Source organism: Clarias gariepinus, chromosome 6, assembly GCF_024256425.1.
Source record: "Clarias gariepinus isolate MV-2021 ecotype Netherlands chromosome 6, CGAR_prim_01v2, whole genome shotgun sequence".
Taxonomy (NCBI): Eukaryota; Metazoa; Chordata; class Actinopteri; order Siluriformes; family Clariidae; genus Clarias; species Clarias gariepinus.
The window spans coordinates 25,809,781-25,831,575 of NC_071105.1; the positions used below are offsets into that span (position 1 = coordinate 25,809,781).

The 21,795-nt window shown below is 36.8% G+C and overlaps 1 protein-coding gene across 1 annotated transcript; it reads right to left on the reverse strand.

Moving 5' to 3' along the window:
- Positions 1-3,112: 3,112 nt before the first annotated feature.
- On the reverse strand, positions 3,113-20,112 carry arl8ba (ADP-ribosylation factor-like 8Ba). Its single transcript, XM_053498828.1, has 7 exons — positions 19,882-20,112; positions 7,023-7,103; positions 6,835-6,908; positions 6,129-6,222; positions 5,978-6,045; positions 5,033-5,103; positions 3,113-4,088 (listed from the first exon to the last, which is right to left on the reverse strand). The coding sequence occupies exons 1-7, from the start codon at positions 20,002-20,004 to the stop codon at positions 4,039-4,041; spliced, it is 561 nt and encodes a 186-aa protein (XP_053354803.1). The 5' UTR covers positions 20,005-20,112; the 3' UTR covers positions 3,113-4,038.
- Positions 20,113-21,795: the final 1,683 nt, after the last annotated feature.

Genomic DNA, 21,795 nt, shown 5'->3' on the forward strand with positions numbered 1-21,795 from the left:
AGAGAACGATGGCGTGTCTCAAAGTCTCGCGAGATTATACGAGAACGCGGGACTGGATTTGAACTTTGAACTAGTCCCCTGGTTGTGCTTGAAATATTATAGATCCACAAAAATCCTTAAAGGTGCATTAAGAAAAAGACACAATATTGTGCAGTGCAGTTATTTATATCTTGTGCCCACAAGTTATTTATCTTTATAGGCCTTTTTTATCTTTATGTTTATGCATATAAACAGATAAGGTATTTGCATTTACACTGTTGGTTCTCAATGGATATGTGAAATACAATTAGTGATGTATCTTGTGCACACTTTATAACAGCAAAGCAAATTAACTCTACAAATAAAGCAACAAATGCCTTGGTGTTGCCAATATATTTTGGAAATAAACAAATTTAGTCAGTGTAAATGAAACTACTTTGAAGGTTTTTAAGCAAAAGCCTTCAGTCCTCTTAACCTTACACAGATAAATAACGTGTTTGCACAAGATAAGAATTTGTGTGTACAAGATTGAAAAGAAATCACAGTTTTTGAGACTTTAGGGCTCCCTAAAAATTCACTCAATTTAAGAAGATTAATAAGATTAATTGCATCTCGAAAAAGTTAAATATTGTGAAAGTTAATAAAAAAAAGTTAAGTGTAACTTTCATATATCCTAGGATTATTAGATAAGATTGAAATATTTCAATATTTCAAAGATTATGGTTTACAGATCTATATAAAAAAAAATTCAGAATATTTAATGAGCTGTACGGGGTAATCATCAAAATAAACCAAAAAGCGTTTAAAATATTTCACTTTACATTTAGAATATACAAGAGTTTTACTTTTTAAATTCAAATATGAAATAAATGTTACTTTTAAACATATTTACATTTTTGGAGATGGCACTGTACACAAAGCGCTCTCTTTCTCTCTCCTTTTTGTACACACATATTTGCAGCTGATTCAAACCACTTTTCATGTGTAAAAAAACATAAAATGTTTTACAATTCATGACACTCTTGCCTAATTTCTGAAATTCTATAAAGTGTGGCTACCAAGTTTGTGACCCCCTTACAATTTGAGTATGATTCACACTGGATGGGATGCCAACTCATCATAGGGCACAAGCTCACCCACACATACCCAATCATATACTACAGGTAATTCGGGATCACCAGTCAGCCTGCATCACATATGTTTGTTGTTTGTTTGTAGGAAACATACCAACATGCAGGGTAACATGTGCGCCCGCGCACACACACACACAAACCTCTGACCGTGGAGGTATGATGTGACAGTGCTGACTAACAAGCCACAGTGCCACCACATAGATTTCACTAGCTAACACTCAAATTCTCTATATCGCTCATCCTGTACATACACACTTACTTATAACTGATTCAATAACAATCAAACCCTGGCCACTGGAGGTGCAAAGCCACAGTGTTAGCCACTTGACCACCGTGCCACTCAACACATAGATATTAATTTCATGTAGAGAGTAATTAGTTTATTTGTGGAAACAGAAGGTTGAGGCACAAAGTATAGTTACTCACAAGATGTAGGTACGATCTATAATTTAAGGTCTGTTTAAGAATCTGTGAGCACCAAATAAAACAACTTAATGTTGCTGAATAACTGCTTCAATAACAATTTACATTAATGTACAAAAGTCAGAGCCCCCTCTTTTCACTCACATGACCATTCATACTTCCTTTTCAAAAAGTACTGATGTGATAGGCTCCAAGCCTCCTTCAACCCTGTGCAGGATAAGCGATAGAGATGAAAGCTCAGTGAAGCTATCCACTAAATAATGAATACAACTAAAGTACTTGCCCATATTTCCTGCTTTAAACTCAAGTACTTTGAGAACTGATAAAGTGAACTGACTTCACCTGCTCCCTAATATATCACACACCCAGTTTCGTCAAAGCAGCAGTGATCCACTACAACGGCACATTCTCTTGTGCAGAAAAAACAATGCTTGCTTTCCATTCGTGTGCTGATACCTACCTCATTTCTCTGTCAAAATGTGTTAGAATAGATTTACATTATACAAGTCCCTTAAGTGTAAATACTCAAATTTCAGTTGAAAACAGTGCCACCTTTTGGACAAATCAAGTATGTCCACTATGCTTTGTACAGTATTGTCTTAAGTGTCTCTGTATCCTAATGAAAGTAAAAAAGTAAGTCAGAGGAAAAAGCATCTTTGTAGAATATATAAATCAACTGCCTTAATGGCTGTGTATTCAGGACAAAGCATAGAGTTAGATCCATCCTCAATCTTGTATAGCTTATATAACTGAAATATCCTCAGGAGTTTAAGCGGACAACTAAAAGCAAGTTTACTGAAGAAAAAAAAATTAAACCTGGATGCATAATACAATGTAAAAATGTCTGGACAAATAGTGCATTGCTTGTCACATTTACAAAATTCTTCACTAACAGACAAATGTATTTTCCACCTAAGCTGTTTACTCTAAGTGCAAAATACTTTTAAATTCAAGTTTACACAGTTGGAAGCAGCCAATGAAATGGCTGATTAGTTTATTTATTAACAGTATTTTGAAATTGCTACTCTATGCATTGTAATTTTTACATTTCTTCCCCAAGTCCACCATCTTCTAGGTTTAAATCATAGTTTTCTTCTGCATAGTTTTCTTTTTTCATAATTTTCTTTGCACACTAATATTATACCTCAGGCTTTAAAAAGCCATTTTAGAATTTAACAGCAGAAAATACTGCAAAAAGGAAACTGCTTGTGTGGATGTGTTCGGTCTGTGGGGATATCGACCCATCTGTAAAAAAAAATGTTCGTTTGTGAATGTTATTTTATTCACCATGCATTTATGTGTACGGCAGCTATTGCATACTTCAATCCTGACAACTCTTACCAAGTCATTACTGAAGATTAATGAATGATTGAAGTATTGGCACACTTATAGTCCTGGGCTCAGGTTTGTTGCCAAGTCATAGAAAGCCACAGCGTCTGATCAAGAAGCGCTACAGTATAAACAATATGAAGGATTAGCACTTCACATATTATTATTGTTTTTGGGAACTAAGACTTCCCAAACACATCTTGTTTCGTCATTAGAGGGACATACTCAGGCTGAGTTAATTTACAATATTCTTTTTTTTTTGGATGTCAAGAATTATTTATTGATTCATATTTACAAAAGTGCATTGATAGTGAGGGGTTCAAATATTTTTCTCTTTACAGAGATCAAAGCAAAGACGTTCATAATGGCAATGGTACAATAATCTACCTTAAAAGCATGCTGATTTTATTTCTTTCGTTTCTTAATGGGTGAATAAGTTCCAGGCAGACACACCTGGCATTACTGTTCCGCTCCAGAGAGAAATCTGCTGCACAAGGCACTTTGAACTTCGCCGCCTCTCTCTCCCAGCTTACCAACAGCAAGACATCACGGAGTTTAAGAAAAGACTACACCTAACTCTTCCATACATTCACTTAAATAAATTTAGGAAAAATATTTTACGCGAACAATTTTTGTACATACATGTCGAGATATTTTGCTGACTTATCGAATCACTCCTCAGTTAAATATTAGAAACTGCTTTCTCAGGTGAAATGTTTTGGCCAAAAGAAGAGCGAGAGAAAAGCAGAGTGGCAACAGTCATACCTAATTACATTCTCACATGAGCAAGGCATGGCATACTTTAGTAGGGGAAAAACAAAACAAAAAAAAGTCTTCATTCTCCCATGATTTTGAAAAAGTACAGACTGGAGGTTAAGACCCTCAAGAAAGCGAAGCTAGTTTGTAGACTGCTGATTTTTTTTGTTTAAGCAGGTGAAAGGTCTTCTCAAAGGAGGAGGACAAGGAGGGGCACGAGGTGTTGGCTGGAAACTGCAGGCTTACATCATTTAGCGACAGGTTCAGAAGACTGGCTCTTGGTTATGATGGGTGTATCGAGGATATCTGCAACCAACAGTGATGGAGATAGTGTGACGGGACAACTGTACAGTTTCACAGAGTAAGCAGGATGGGGTGTGAGAGGAACGTGTCAGCACAGGAATCTCAAACACTGCTTTCAGCTTCTCCGCGTTTTCGAATGCTGGATGAGCCACTGCAGTGTGATGTCTAGAAGAAAAGAAAGTTAGGGTCACCACAATTTACGCTTGTTAACCATTACAGAATTATTCCACCAATTTATTTTCAATACTTCCATATCTGCTGGATAAATATATATATATATTTTTTTTTATAATTTTTTTTTTTTATAAATTAGGGAAATGTGAGAAAATATGTATAAATGTATAAAAATGCATTTTATATATATATATATATATATAAATGAAAGTTTGTAATCAGTTTCCGAATGAGCAAGTAGAGGGCGATGGTGGCAAGGAAAAAAATCTCTGAGTAATAGCAATAGAAAGAAACCATGAGAGATACCAGAATCGACAGGGTGATACTTTTGGTGATATTGGATAGCAGGGACTGATTTGCAGTCTTACCAAATTTTAGGAGGCTGGAAATTCAGTATACCATGAGAGGTTAAAGAAAAAAAAAAAAAAAAAAAGGTGTAAGTTAATATGAAGTCCACTTTTCTTATAGGAGGCTCAGGTACAAAAATAGTTTGTAGGAATTTTAGGCCTGAACTACTGGGCGTCAACAGCGTGTCCAGAGTTTTTCATTTAACTGCTTAAAAATCTCGGGTTAATCAATCCTATTGCACCTTGTAGAACCTTTTATGCTGAGCTGTTCTGTTCTGTAGTTGAACTTTAATAATGCATGTGGTTGAGGTGTCCTGACCCTCGATGACGTATGTATTTTCATTTCTGAATTGACACCCGTGCCACACAGCTGACTTTAATGTCAGAGTGGCATTTGTCTTGTCAAAATCATACAAACTGTGGTTTTAACAGAGGCTTAAAAGAAAGTGATTACTGGTTAAAGTAAGAGATTTTAACTTGTTTGAAGTGACCTTCTGAACTACTCTAATTATTCTTTCTATTTTCTTAATTGTTAGCAATAATTCTGCAGTTGACAGTGCATCCGCAGCACAGGGGGAACCATCTTACCAATGTTGTCTTTCTCTTTGCAGGAAATGGAGTAGCAGCAGATCTCCCGGTCTTGAATAGCAGCCAAGTTCCTGGAAAAAATAAATAAAAGTATGATAATTCTTGTTTTAGAGTAGCAGATACATCTCAACATTATCTGTTCAAAGGAGATTATTGCGTATTTTGGACGCCTTCAGCATTGCTTCACAATGTAGAAAGAAATAAAAATGCAGAAAGACCATGAAGTTAAAAAGTGATCACAATCATACATGCAACACAATCCCACTGGATATCTGGTATATTCTTTCTCCCTTTTTTATATCAATAATGATTCTTCTTTATATTATATATTTTTTTACAGTCTGACTCCAAGCTTTTCCGAAAAGTTGGCAGCTAGGGCAGCAGTCTGAGGTGAGGTCCTGTAAAATACTCAAATTGAGGCCTCGGTATGATGAAGCCTTAAGAGTCCTTTTACATTCAGTTACAGCCCAGCAGCATGCAAATGAAGATTTACTAAAAACAGATTGTTGTTTGTTAAACTTTGTTAGTGAAAAGTGACAACAAAAGTTATTAAAATACTATGGAAATTGTAAATAGGTAATTATTTTATAGACTAACAATAAGTGCATATATAGAGATCTGAATGACATACATGAAATTCGAACATGAGCCTTCTTAAATTTTAATTCAGGACCCCTGCTCTATAGCCTCTTTTAGTGGAAAGTGTGTTCTCCACTGGAACATGTGCATTAAACAGTGTCACAGTATTTTAATAACCACAGCAATTCCGTGGTAAACTGAGACCTACACAGGGCATGTAGGGGTGGTTACCATGTAACCACCCCTACACAGGGCATACATTTTGTAGGTCCATTAGTACTAATGAATGCAGGCATAAGCTGTAACCTAACAATAATAATTAATATTAACCTGGTTCTTACAGAAGGAAATACATATGATACTTACATTTTTTCAATAAGCTGTTTCTCATCCAATGCATTAGGTAGATCTCTCTTGTTACCAAGTACCAGTACCTGAAATACAACATTTTAAAGATTGGCATGTGGCAGAACAGTAAAATGTGCTTTAGTTGTAGAAAATGTCAAATAGGACTTACAGGGATTCCTTGCAACTGCGGTTTGTCTAACAGGTTATGCAGCTCATTCCTGGAAGCTTCTACTTTGTCTCGATCCGCTGCATCCACCATGTACCTTTCGTAGGAAAACAAGACACTGTCACATGTCCGGAATGGCAAATTCTTTAAGTACAAAGTGTTTTACACACAAACCCTCCTTAAAAACTACTACTTGGTAAAAAAGAGAAAAACACTAAAAAGGGTCTGCAAGCTACAAAGATACTGCCTGAATAAGGACACATTGCTAATAATTGTTCTTCACTTATTATTGTTTTATTATTGTATTATTTGTATTATTATCTTATTGTTATTCACTTAGTGTTTTAATAATTGTAAAACACTAACATCTTAGTTTCTGGGGTAAGGAAAAAAAAAAACTTCAGGCAGGGTACTGGACAGGGTGCCAATCCATCACAGTGGACGCATGCGCACAACGCTACAGGCAATCACCAATTAGCTTAATTTGTATGTCGTCGGGACTGTGTGAGGAAACCAGAGTACCCAGAGGATTCATTGTTGTCATTGAACTCAAAATGATTTAAAAAAAGATTATTAATTAAATTTGTATTGTTTTTGTATGGAATCGTGAGCACCTGATTATCCGTCTATTTAAAGCATATTGTCCCATCTCCAGCATGTAGTATGATCATGAGAAAGATACAGTAGAACGGCAAACTCAGGCACTCACACTATGGCGTTTACTCCTCGACAGTACCGCTCCCACATGCTCCTAAACCTGGGTTGTCCCCCTATATCCCAGATCTGTTCAAGGAAAAAAAAAAAAAAAACAAGAAACACCAGATTAGACCAGAGCACACAGCTTAGCTTTTAAGTCTTGTTGTGCACATAAATTAAACAGGAAGTGGGAAACAGTACCTTGATTGTGACATTTCCTTTTGTGACCTTCCGCATGTTGAATCCAACTGTTGGAATCATGTCTTCACTGAACTGTCCAGACTAAAAATGAATTAAGGGGGGAAAAAAAAGAATATACTAATTACAGGTTCAATTGAAGTCTTAACTTTATTGTCAAGTTGTGTTTCTCTGTCGGCTTAACATCATGAGTAACTTCTCAGCATTACCCATGATATAAAGAACTTCTAACTATCAAACGAAAACGAAAGACTCTTGTTGGGATTTTATGTTAAGAGGTTTATGCCAGCTGTCCTTTTTCATCTCTTCATTCTGATTTACTTCATCTTTCTTTTTGTGGTTGAATGACGATCATATCTGTATCCAGTTACTGTAAAGTTACACATGAGCAGGGAGTAGTTCATCTCTGCGTCATTTTTTTTTTTATCACTGCAAAATTGCAGGAAATTTGCAATAATCAAGACCTTCAATCTAAGATGTCTACATAGATCTGTAAATGGTAGATCTTAGCATGTTTAATCTGTAGCCACCACACTGCTGTAAGTGCAGCAATGGGCAAATTTTTTTTTGCATGCATGGCCAAATGTAAGAGCATCATACCAATACGTGCTTGTTGAAAACCATGAACATTAATATGGAGTTGGTATTCCTTTGTTGCATCAACAACCTTCGACCTTTTGGAAAGGCTTTACCACAGATTTTAAAACAAAGCTCTGGGGAATTTATCCCATCAAACCACAAGAGTTTTAGTCCATCCCAACACCTTCAGTGGTATTGATGTCAGGAGTCTTTGAAGGTCATCCTCGTTTTTTTCAAAACCAACACTGGCACAACATTTCTTCATGGAGCTCGCGTTGTGCGCAGGGGTATGGTCATGCTGTATCATGTTTGGGCCACTTAGTTACAGTGAAGGTGAATCTTGAAACTACAGCATACAAAGTAATGGATGGGATGTTGGCAACATTTCATAATCTCTTATGTAGTCTGAGTAAACCAATTTATGATCGATTAACAGTCAGTTTAAACGCACTGTAAAATAGCACACTCGGAGTATATTACACGTACATATGTTAAAATGTTTCCTTTATTATTGTTTTTCTTTTCTTCCTTAAACCAAAGTATACCCACATCACACAGCGAAGCCTTTTTGTCCAGGACGCCATGGAATAAATTGTCTGCCACTTTACACAAACGTGTTGTAAACATGTGAAGTTACTGGCATTATACGCAACAGATTTTGTTGAAGTACACAATTGCCTGGGTACCCAACAAACAACATTTCCAAACAAATAAAATCGATTGCCTTTTTTCATACTCACCCGCTGTAAATGCACAGGAAAACAACTGATCGTGCAATTGCGCTTTTGTTTTTTTTCCCCCAATTTAGTCGTTTCTAACCCCCTAGTCACTTGGCTATTACTACTACAAGGCTAATAATACCCATCAGTTAGGGAGGGCCGAAGACTATCACGTGTTTTCTGTGTACCATGTGATGCCAGCTGACCGCATCTTTTTGAACTGCTCTCTCACCTTAACCCTACAGTTCGGCTCTAAGCTTTAAAGTGTTATTGCAGTTTTTATAAATCAAATTCCATCCTCATGAAAACCTTTTTCAAGATGTAGATAAATAAAGATTAATACAGTGGTAATGATTAATTGTTTCATCAATCCACTGCCACCAAGAATTTAACCAATTAAAAATGTATTAATCAATAAGGTTTATTTTGCAACAGTTTGGTGAAGAACAATGCATTTTCCAGCACGATGGAGCACCGTGCCATAAGGCAAAGGTAATAACTAAGTGACTCGGGGGGCCAAAACGTTGAAATTTTGGGTCCATGGCCTGGAAACTCCCCAGATCTTAATCCCATTGAGAACTTGTGGTCAATCCTCCAGAGGCGGGTGGACAAACAAAATCCCACTAATTCTGACAAACTCCAAGAAGTGATTATAAAAGAATGGGTTGCAATCAGTCAGGATTTGAGAGCATGCTCAGTCGAATTGCAGAGGTCCTGAAAAAGAAGGGCCAACACTGCAAATACTCTTTGCATAAATGTCATGTAATTGTCGATAAAAGCCTTTGAAACGTATGAAGTGCTTATAATTATATTTCAGGACATCACAGAAACAACTGAAACAAAGATCTAAAAGCAGTTTCGCAGCAAACTAATATTTGTGTCATTCTCAAAACTTTTGGCCACGACTGTAGTGCACACAGTTTATAATGATATTTTGATCACCAGTGAATGTTGATACTGTGGTGGGATCTGAAATTATTTGGTATTGGGGAAACACCCTGAGGTAAACTGAGGGGGAAATGTGTTGTCTGGTTATTATTAATTGTTATTGATTGTCAACTGACTGACTTGTGAAATTTGTAAAAATTTTGGAGGTAACTGAATACATGTACTTTATTACTGAACTTCCGTGTATATTTCAAGTAGGTGTTTTTCACTTGAGTAGTTTTATTACAGGATACTTTTCACTTTTACTGCACTGAAAAACTACAGCAAATATCTGTGCATTACCTAAACTACATTTCTGCATGGTATTGCATTACTTAACCACATTGCAGTCTCCACATTTGTCCCATTGCGTTTTCCACATTTAAAACCCAGTCAACTTACAAACAAAGAGCACCATCAAGAAATTATAATTACAACAGGTAAGAGTTGTTATAGAGTTGTAGCAACTACCTCAGTAGTGATGTAACATGACACATCAGTCAACCGTGAAATTTTAACTCAGGTGATAAACTACAGGCACTGTGGTGGATGATGCTGCTGATTAAAGCGATTACACATTTCCCATCAATAATAGAATAGTGGTGTCCATTGAGTGGAGTTTGATTTGAAACTTTAAACAGGATTTTTTTTTCCTTATCTCTTTTTCTGGGTGAGAGCTTGGGGATTTTACTAAAACCTTACCTCTGGTTGGTTACATGCACAGCATAAAGCTATACTGTTATGTGCACTTGTACCTGTACCAATTGTTCTATTAAAAAAAAAAATTTAAATATATATATATATATATATATATATATATATATATATATATATATCTCAACACATACACACAGGCAAAAGAAATCTTGAACTTCGAAAAGGTTTACAAAGTTTACTTGCCGTGTGTGTGCATATATCTATATCTATATACATCTTGTATTTTTACAATAAAGCCCCAGAAAAACAAGACATTTATCACTAGATAATTTAGCTGAACATTGCAGCTTCTAAGTGGCGAACACACGCTCCTAACACATGCTTGGTATGCACCCAAGACTTCAGAGAAATCTGTCTTTCTAATCACAACAACATGACCGAGTGGTTTCAGTGCAAGAGTTCATATCTCTGGTAGATGCCAAACTGCAAAAAAAAAAAAAAAAAAAAAAAGCTTTTTGAACAGCATTTAATGACATTTTTGTCAAATTGTGCAGCCTCAGATCGTATGTATTAAAAAAATTCCTAAGGGGTTGTTAGTTTTTAGTTTTTGGAGTACTGTGCTTTTACATAACCAAACCTGTCAATACTCAACTACTGATGAGCTAATAACAACAATAATAGTAATATTAGAGTATAAAAACTGCCCAAGTACATCTCATTGGATTTGACTGCCTTTAATTAAATGCATTCAAATTAAATAGATTTAAAATAAAATTTAATGTAAAGTCTTATAATAGTATTTGACCCAAAAACCCAAAAGATTGGGCAGCCCCGGCTTACTGAACATGACATCGATACATCATCGCCGTTGCTTTAGTGGGAAATCGATGCTAAGATGTCATACAATTCACATCTTCTACAGTAACCTGCACAGTACTCTGTAAACCTTAATGCGTATAACACCACACCACCACAAGACGTCAAGTGGTTGTATGAGTCCTCTAACTAACAGAAACTTCCCCCGCGCGTCTGAACAAGAAGTAAACGTGTGTTTGAGCAGGCTCAAACACGCACACACCCAGCTCCTGAGATTATGGCTATGCAGTGAGTCACGTACCGTTGATGTGACATAGTCAAATACTGACCTGTATTATTTTTTTTAACCAAAAGTATTTCCCTTTAAGCATGATGTATTATGTCATGCTTTGTAAAATCCGACAAAAACTACGGGTAAAGTTTGAGATTATGTCAGGCTAAATTTGCTTTTACACTCATTTTAATAAACTAACAGTAGTAGGAGTCGTTGACTTATTTTACTTAAATCTTATATGTGTAAATTAAATTTTTTTATTTTACCAAAATAAGCCAAGGTCTTGTAAATGTACCTTTGCATGTGCTGTGTTGCATATAAACCACTCCAAAGCTAGATCACAGAAGTTAAATCATGTCACTTTCAGGTGTTCTGTGGTAAAATTCAAGTCATTTTACTTTTGAAAATGAGGAAGTTTGGTGGGGCCACAGGGTTATGTAAAAGACCAGAGTGACTCTGAAATCATTTACCATTTAGGCTTGTTTCTACACATGATGAACAGTAACAGGAAGTAGTTACAACTGACTCTCAAGCAAATGTCTCCTTGCCATTAGGGTTGCAACTAATGGCTGTTTTGATAATTAATTAATTTTGTGATTATTGAATCAATAAATCTGTTTCCAAAAAATCAATACAGCTATCAGCTTTTAAATTTTGCTTTAGGTTGTTGTGTGCATGTGGTAACTAACAATCAAGAAGATAAAGATGAATACTGCACTTTATTAAAATATGTCTTATAATGAACTTTTCTGATGAAGCAAAATCTAAAAGCTGCAATAAAATCGATTTTAATTAAAGCTTAGAGATGGCGGATGGTAATTATGGGAGTTAAGTTGAAACGTTCATAAAACTGCAATAAGTCTAGGATGAAGGGGCGTGGTCATGTGGTAGGTGGGGCTTCGCGGTGGGGATAAAATCTTTCCACACTTAGGAGATTTCCGCTCGTAAAGGTGTTTGCCATAACACTATTGCTCGTTCCACTCCAGTGAGCCTAACAACTACGCTTCAGAGAGTTCACAGTTTGCACAAGAATCAATAGTGATGTCTTCAACAAATCGACAATTAAATTTTTTGCCAAATAAATTTTATTACTGATTTTAGCCAACGATGTTGATAAATCATTGCACCCCCACTTAGGATAAAGAGAGAAATAATAGCAGCCGCGCACAACAGCAAGAAGTTTAAGTATAATAAGGTTTGATGCACCCGTTGCCTTGTTTAAACAGATCTGCACAAAATTAACATCTTGCATGTTCTTATTGTTCTGTTTAAATCGTGAATCCAAAGAGACTGCTTGTACCTGCCAAGTGGTTTAAATGACTAACTTGTTGCTATTTTGGAAACTTTCCTCTTAACATTTTTGCTAGAAATAACATGTGCAGGTGGAAAAAACGTGTAGGTGTGTGCAGAATTCCTTCCAGTTCCCCACTTGCAACTTTATCGGGACTTTTACAAATCATGAAACTAGTGTCACTGAACTGACTTCCTCACAACAGCTATCAGATTGAGTTTTTTTTTCTTCTTTTAATAGCCTGATTTAAAGGAGATTAGCAAAATATTGGTGCTTAAACCAGAGATTAGCATTAAAAACAGAAAATGATTGCTCCTGGAATCCTGGTATTAACATTTGAAATAGATAAAGAAATACATAAAAAGATAAAAAAGTAATTAAATACATAAGCAAAATAAATTGAGTAAATTGAACATTAAGTAGTAACTGAACGCTACATGTAGTGTATCTTTCTCTGAAACAGCTCACAGTCAAACAGTCCTGCCCTACAACTCTATCTGCATGTATATCTTTGAAGAGAGCTTTAACATTTACACTCTGACAACGGCAAATCATCTCTTCAGTCCTGACCGACCAGCGATAAATACCTTGAACCTCAGAATGCAAAACATACAAAAAAGACTGGAAAACCCTAAATAAGGCTTTATTAGACACATGAACCATGCAGGTCCATCTCGTAGGTGCACAGTTAGAGACATCTGCTTGTCTTTTTCTATAATCATTATCTAGTAAATCACCTCCCGATACGATATCACAATACCTCGGTGCCGATTTAATTAAAATTGCAATTCTATAAGTATCACACATATCACAATTTGATATTACATTTTCCTGACTTCATAATTTTAAATCTTTAAAAAAAACTTTAACAACTAATTAAATGTAGCCCATTTCTTATATCATTTTTTTTTTTTTACTTAAAAACCCAACACAGCATTTAAACAATACAAACTAACGTCAAATATATTTATACCTTGGCATACGAACACCCGGCCTCAGGAATTTTCGCCTTAAGGTAAAAAATTTGTGCAAGATCTTGTAAAAAATAGTAAGATAGTAAGAAGAAAATAGAGCCACTTCAGGTTCCAGGAGCAATCATAAATTAAGGTTATGTGAAGTTTAATGTCTATTTCTTTTATATTTTACTAAATTGTCTTCATGTCCTTTCTAAATGTTTTGATTGTTTTTATATGTAAAAATATAGTTATAGAGATGGAAATTGGTTGTACTTTTGGGTGGCTGGAAAGAAGTATCAGCATCAACATTATTTCTTATATGAAAAATTCATCTAGCAATACGAAATTTCGCCTTAAGAACTTGCCTCCGAAACGAATAAAATTCTTATGCCATTTAACTTAAAATTTAATTAAGCAAAAGAAGCTACATTTTTACTGAGCAGCATGAATCTCTGTCATCCGCCATAATTATAATTTCTAAACAAACAGCAAACTAGAGTTAATATGGAACCAGTAAATGTTTGTATATTAAATCTATAATTAATACTTTTATAGTTTGACTAATTTAAAGGTGAGAAGTTTTGTTTTTGTTTATTACTGATGCTGTGTGCAACCGTGCTGATTTGATGGCAGGTAAACCTCAAAATAATAATAATAATAATTATATTTATGTATATATAAGAATAAAACCCAGAGTTGATTTTTGCTTCTGTAATTTTCTTTATTCTTAAAACACACTTCCTGTTTACTTTGTTGAGATAGAAGTGTTTACTGAGTTTGGCAACCGACACTGTTGACTAAAATCGATAATCAAATCAATTTGCAACAAATTTTTTTGCAGATTTGTTGATGAAGCCATCGTGCTTGTTTCTTGTGAGAACTGTGAACTCTCTTGCATGTAATTGTGAGGGTAACAGGAGTGAAGTGAGGAATAGCACAATCGCAAACACCTTCATGAGCAAAAAAAACTCAAGTGAGGGAACACGCAACTCAGTTGTGAAGGATGTGAGTGTCAGGTAAGTGAGGAAAAGATTCACACCTGAAGAGAATGTGGATAACCAGCGCGTGCTGCTGTGAGACGGGTTTTTATTTCCAGTTCTCCTCAAATATCCTTTTTAGGGGAAATTCACACAGATGCACACTGGTGCCGTATTGATAGCTTTTAATCTTTGGACATGCGTTTTCTCTCTTTGACACGATGTTGAACTCTAGAATTGTTAGCTCACAGACAGACACGCACAAACACACACTAATTAGCTATATTCTCTTCAGGTGTGTATCTTTTCCTCTATTTCCCTCACTCCTGGGGCCCTTCACACTTCATTTGATCCTTCCCTTGCCAGTTGATCACGCCCCTTTATCAGGGACTCCATCCATCACGTCTTTGAAACTATCTTTTAATAAATACTTCATGAATTTATTGCTGCTCTGCAGCTTTTCCTTGGTTTTAGAGTTTGTTTCATCAGGAAATTCACCTTTATTATCTTGTTTGTTGGTTACCACACGCACAAAGCAACTTTAAGCTAAATTTAAAAGGCGATGGCTAAATAAGAGAAACTGCTATTTTTGATCTGATTAATCTGTTAATCAGTTTATTAATCAATAGATTAACTGGTTAGTTGCAGCCCTATTATGCAAAAGCTGTAACAAACCCATGACCAGAAGCAGACAATATTATTAGTATTTGCTTTTGCGTATACTTACACCAATAATATCTAGCCAGTCACTGGAAGTGAAAACTTAACCAATCATGTACACTTACTGAGGTGTTGCTGCTGCACCTGATAACACGTGTACTACCACTACACTTCCATACCACTACCCATGTCAGTGTCTCTGCTAAGTCAAGAACAATCCAGCATAAAATGTTGCCAATTCCAAATTAACATTCAGACATTATCTTCTTAAATCTGCAGTGCTTACAGGACAGTTTATCATTCTCAGGTCAAGCTACAGTTGAAACCAGATATTTACACAAACTTCAGAAAAAAACAAACTTTATTTTCCTTTGCTGTCAAACATTAAATCAGAGAAAACTTTGTTTTTTGTAGATAAAAAAAAATATTAACATTTTTTGCATTTGCTAAATGTCAGAATTTATGTTTTGTTTATCACTTTCATCAATGTCAGACGTATACATACATTAAGTTTATTGTGTCTTTGAAGAAGTGTGTGTGTGAAGAAAATTCCAGATTATTCCATTCTGAGCTTAAGAAGCTTCTGATCTTCAAAATAGACAATGACCCCAAGCATACCTTCAAATTTGTCAAAAAGGACAACAAAGTCAAGGTATTGGAGTGGCCATCGCAAAGCCCTGTTCTCAATCTCATAGAAAATTTGTGGCCAAAACTGAAAAGGCAAGTGCAAGCAAACCTGACCCAGTTACACCAGTTCTGTCAAGAGGAGTGGGCCAAAATTTTTGAAAAAATTTCAGCAAACTATTGTAGAAAGCTTGTAGAAGGATACGTAAAATGTTTGGCCCAGTGGAAGTCCTGGGGCAATTCTATCAAATACTAAGGAAGTGTATGTAAATGTTTAACTGATAATTTAAAAAAATTATCCATAAAAAGTCTTTCTCGCTCGATTCTGACATTTAACAAATGCAAAAAATATGTTAATATTTATTGATCTAAAAAGAAAAAGTTTACTCTGATTTAATGTTTGACAGTAAAAAAAAAATTGGGGTTTTTTTTTTCCCGAAGGGTATGTAAATATCTGGTTTCATCTGTATATAGATGTAAAAGTAGTCACTCAGTTTTATGATAAAAACATTTGCACCAAAATCTTATGAAAATACGATGACTAATTTTTGTTTCCGTCTTTCAGAATTGACTAAAAATCTTCTTTAAGCATGCCTTGAAGTGACAATGCCTGATTTCCTTTTGAAAGACATCTAACATGCTGGTTGAAGATCTGGGGACGACTATGTAATCCTAAGCCTAGGCAAGTTATTGCTCTTAAAGCCATGAAAGGACAGTCAATAAATTAACGACAATGTATTAATAGCTAAATCTTTATCCCCGACACACACACACACACACAAAAAAAAAAAAAATTGGGTTTGAATGTAGAAAGTGGTAAGGACATTGTTGTTCAGGACATAAAAAGTAGTATCATCTCCCTGGACGTGGAGCTGCCATGCTTTCTTTTATGAAAAGTAAAAAAAAATTGAAATAAAAAATGGTGAGGATGTGATTGAAGCATTAGGCAGGAAGAAACCTTAATAAGGACATAGTAATGACAGTTACACAGTTAACTGGACAATGCCAACAACTTTTAGGGACTTCATTGGTGTAATACAAGCAGAGCACAGACAGGAAAGACTGGATACCATTCTGCCAGAGTTGGTATGACCATGGTAAGGCCATAACACATTTTAGAAAGTCATATTAAGATTATATTATGTTCTTACATTCTTATAATTGGTGCTTACCACGTTGCTGGCGTGCATGCAGCAGGTTATTAAGGCGTCTATATCACGGTTAGAGAATTTAGTTAAGTTAAACCTTGGATTGTAAGCATAATTCATTCCCGAAATGTGCATGTCCAAAGTACTTGTATATCAAAGTATGAAATAATAGACATACAGACATAAAATATTTTTTATGCGCACACACACGTGGTCACAGTGTTATAAACAGTACACGCGCGCATGGATGTTGATTATACCAGTGAAGATGCGCACTAAGACACAGCAGGGGAGACGATTACCCACAACTCCGCAGCGCAAGAGAGATAAAAAAAAGGGGTTTCGTGGTAATTTTCGTTAAACAGATTATTCTCCTGCAATGCTACAGCCTTTGTAACCTTTTTCTTCACGGGGGGTGTTGACATTGAGTGCAGCATAGACAGTAACAGTCACTACACTTGGACTCAAAATATGTGGTCACAGTGTTATAGTAAACAGTACATATGGGCCTGGAGGTTAAATATGCAAATGACCGAACATGAAAGATGATTACCCATAAATCTCGCCGCGAGAGAGAAGAACCATGGGCTCGGTTGTGATCACGTGACGCTCGGCAGACAAAGCGTATACGTATTTCAAGACCTCGCTCGTTTATCAAGTTCAAATTTATTACAAATTTCTGCTCGTCTTGCAAAACACTCGCAGTCCAATTTACTCGCAATTTAAGGTTTTACTGTATAAATACTGGATCCAATTCCTCACACCATCACTCATGTATGGCAGTATTTATACGGATCTACTGGATGCAATGACAACATAGTAAGTGTGTGATAACATTCTGATAGGAGAGTGATACAAATTAATAGGACATAGTTATAACTCAGTTCAATCTCATTAGACACGGTGAGCACATGATAGGAAAATAGTGACAACATGATAAACATGTTGAGAGCTTGACAGGACAAGGTTAGGAAGCAGCATGGATTTTTTTTTTTTTATTTTGACCCCACTCCCACCATGTTCTAGATATTTTAGGGCATAATGGGAACTTTGTGGTCTTTATCAGTGTGACGGATTCTTACAAGTCTGAAAACCAAACACACTTTGGTGCAAACATTTTATCATAAAACTGTGGGTGTCGCTCTACGTCTTGTATGTTTGTTACATTCACTGGCCACTTCATTACATACACCTGTTCAACTGCTCTCTAATGCAAATATCTAATCAGCCAATTATATGACATCAATTCAATGTATTTAGGTATGTAGACATGGTCAAGACATCTCCTGACGTTCAAACCGAGCATCAGAATGGTAAGAAAAGTGATCTCAAATGTGGCATGGATGCTGATGCCAGACAGGCTGATCTGAGTAGTTCTGAAACTGCTACTGGGATTTTTACACACAACCAGCTGTAAGATTAACAGAGAATAGTCTGAGAAAAAAAAAAGATAAACGTAAATATCCTGTGAGCATCAGTTCTCTGTACGAAAATGCCTGGTTGATGCCAGAAGTCATTAAAGAATGGGCCCCACTGGTCTGAGCTGATAGAAAAGCAATAGAACTCAAATAACATCTCATTACTACTGAGGTACGCCGTAGAATATCTCTGAACCTTGAGGCAAATAGGCTACAGCAGCAGAAGACCACACACAGTGTCTCTCTGGTGAAACAGGATATTGAGGCTACATTTCATATGGCCTCGACAAAAATTGGACAATAGAAGATTGGGTAAAACATTTCCTGGTCTGATGATTCTCCGTTTCCGCTGCCACATTTGGATTGTAGGGTCAGAATTTGGCATAAATAACAAGGCAGGATGGATCCATGCTTCCATGAATCAGTGGATCAGGCTGGTGCAGTGTTGTAACTGTGTGGAAGATATTTTCTTGGGACACTTTGGGCCCCTTAGTAACAATTAAGCATTGTTTAAATGGCACAGCCTACCTGAGTATTGTTGCTGAGCATGTCCATCCTTTTATGACCACAGGATAACACTTTGCGTCACAAAGCTAAACTCATTTCAAACTGATTTCAGCACGAGCCACAAACAATTAAAGCAGTTCTAAATGCAAAAGTGGGTGCAACCCAATACAAGCAAGGTGTGCATAGTCAGATGATAAGATTCAGATTTTTTTTTTTTTGACAAGACAGTTTTCAGGATCAGAATAGATGCTGGACTCAAAGCTTTGTCTGGGAGATAATGCCTGGAGCATTATAAATGTGACTTAATGAGGCAGGACAAACTTCAAAGACCCATAGACGCAGGACATTTATCGCACAGTGAGCAGGTTTACAGATTAGATGATGACAGATTTTATTTTGCATCATAGCCTGGGCATTAGTTTAGTTTGTCTTCACGCACAATGCTGGCAGAATGGCAGAACATGTTGATTGTGTGTTCTGGACTTTTACAGAAGCCTGAAGCAGAACAAAAAGGGAGTGATGCAAGAGCGGGACACTTAGATCACAAGCAGAATTCACATTACTGAGGTACTCGGAATAGCAGACTTCACACCAGAGAGCACGCAACACGTCTGAAGCACGTGAAATACCTGTGATTAATTGGATCTTTTATCTGATTTCCTACCCAACCCTAGAGATGCCTGGGCTCCATTTGTCACACCTTCTACCACAGCTCACATGACGTCATCAAGACGAAGTTAACAGACCATGACAAGATCTAGCCATACACTTCCAGTAATGTAGCTTTGTTCCCCAAAGGCCGTGTGTAATCACATTTAGGTTAGGATTAGCTAGCCAGCACCATGACACTGACTGTTCAAAACCTGCTAGCTTGCTAGTTAGCTAGCTAAACTGCTGCATTTAGCTATTAAACTATTCTTTAAACAGTATCTAATATATGGGAATGACTTGACTATTAAACCAGCTCTGAATACATGATGTTACATATTTATTATCACCCTCTTGTTAAAATGACAGCTGCAGTGTTTAGGCCACAGATAACGTCAGGTCAGGCTAGCACGTCAGGAAGTTAACTAGCTGACAGACAAACGTCACTGCTGCTTCTTCATATTTTTAAACTTCCATTCGGTAATTAACTTAACGTGGTAGTTTATATCCTTATTTTTTTTAATATTTTCTCATCTAATTACTTTCCTGAAAACCTCAACAGCTTTCGAAGAACAGGTTAGCAAACGCTAGCTAGCTAGCTAGCTAAGCTAAGCTAAGCTAAGCTAATCACAAAAAAAGGGGGGGTGATGCAAACACTTACAGCTATCACATTGACAAACGTGGTTTTGCCCGAATACTGAAGACCAACCAGGGTTAACTCCATCTCCTCCTTCCAGAACAGGGACTTAACCCAGTCTAGGAAACGGTTAATCAGCGCCAACATGACTGCGACTGACAGATTCCAGCGCTTTGGCTTTGTTGTTCTCGCGCACTCGAGCTGTAAGCGGTAGCACGAGCGTGATGTTTGGGAGGAACTGCGCGCGTGTCATATGACCCTGATGCTGCTCTCCACACTACCGCTACTCATTACACACCCGCTGTCTCCAACGGAGTTAAAACACGCACACACACACACACACACTGTACGAGCTTGGAAAACAGTCACACTCAAGAGCAAAGATATTGTTTGTAAAGTAGGTGGTATAATACTTAAACAGTAACATATGGTATATATATATATATATATATATATATATATATATATATATATATATATATACTCATCTAAAGGATTATTAGAAACACCATACTAATACGGTGTTTGACCCCCTTCCGCCTTCCGCTGAAAGCATTCTTTAGAAATGTTGGCCATCTTGCAGTTGATGGAGATTTGCACAGGGCACGAAGCCCCCGTTCCACCACATCCCAAAGATGCTCTATTGGATTGAGATCTGGTGACTGTGGGGGCCATTTTAGTACAGTGAACTCATTGTCATGTTCAAGAAACCAATTTGAAATGATTCGAGCTTTGTGACATGGTGCATTATCCTGCTGGAAGTAGCCATCAGAGGATGGGTACATGGTGGTCATAAAGGGATGGACATGGTCAGAAACAATGCTCAGGTAGCCCGTGGCATTTAAACGATGCCCAATTGGCACTAAGGGGCCTAAAGTGTGCCAAGAAAACATCCCCCACACCATTACACCACCACCACCAGCCTGCACAGTGGTAACAAGGCATGATGGATCCATGTTGTTATTCTGTTTACACCAAATTCTGACTTTACCATTTGAATGTCTCAACAGAAATCGAGACACATCAGACCAGGCAACATTTTTCCAGTCTTCAACTGTCCAATTTTGGTGAGCTCGTGCATATTGTAGCCTCTTTTTTCTATTTGTAGTGAAGATGAGTGGTACCTGGTGGGGTCTTCTGCTGTTGTAGCCCATCCGCCTCAAGGTTGTGCGTGTTGTGGCTTTACAAATGCTTTGCTGCATACCTCAGTTGTAACGAGTGGTTATTTCAGTCAAAGCTGCTCTTCTATCAGCTTGAATCAGTCGGTCTATTCTCCTCTGACCTCTAGCATCAACAAGGCATTTTCGCCCACAGGACTGCTGCATACTGGATGTTTTTCCCTTTTCATATCATTCTTTGTGAACCCTAGAAATGGTTGTGCATGAAAATCCCAGTAACTGAGCAGATTGTGAAATACTCAGACCGGCCCGTTTGGCATCAACAACCATGCCACGCTCAAAATTGCTTAAATCACCTTTCTTTCCCATTCTGACATTCAGTTTGAAGTTCAGGAGATTGTTTTGACCAGGACCACACCCCTAAATGCATTGAAGCAACTGCCATGTAATTAGTTAATTACATTAATGAAAAACTGAACTGGTGTTCCTAATAATCCTTTAGGTGAGTGTGTGTGTGTGTATAGATTGTTTGTGTATACAGCGTCATTGTCACAACAACCTTGCGTTTAATCCCAAGGATAGGCTTTAGCTCTTCAATAAGCATTTCACTGTAACAAGCGTTGTTGATTATTGAATCTTTTTCCTAATAATGTTCCAATACTGGCCCTTGAGAATTCTAGAAATCTGTAAGAATTAATGTTCCAACTGATGATTGACCTTTGAATTTTTCTTAATTGAAGATTGAGGATGCTTCCTTTCTATACTCTGACATTTTCTCTTAGGCTTGCAGTGATGAAGTCATGTCTCATCACCAGTAATG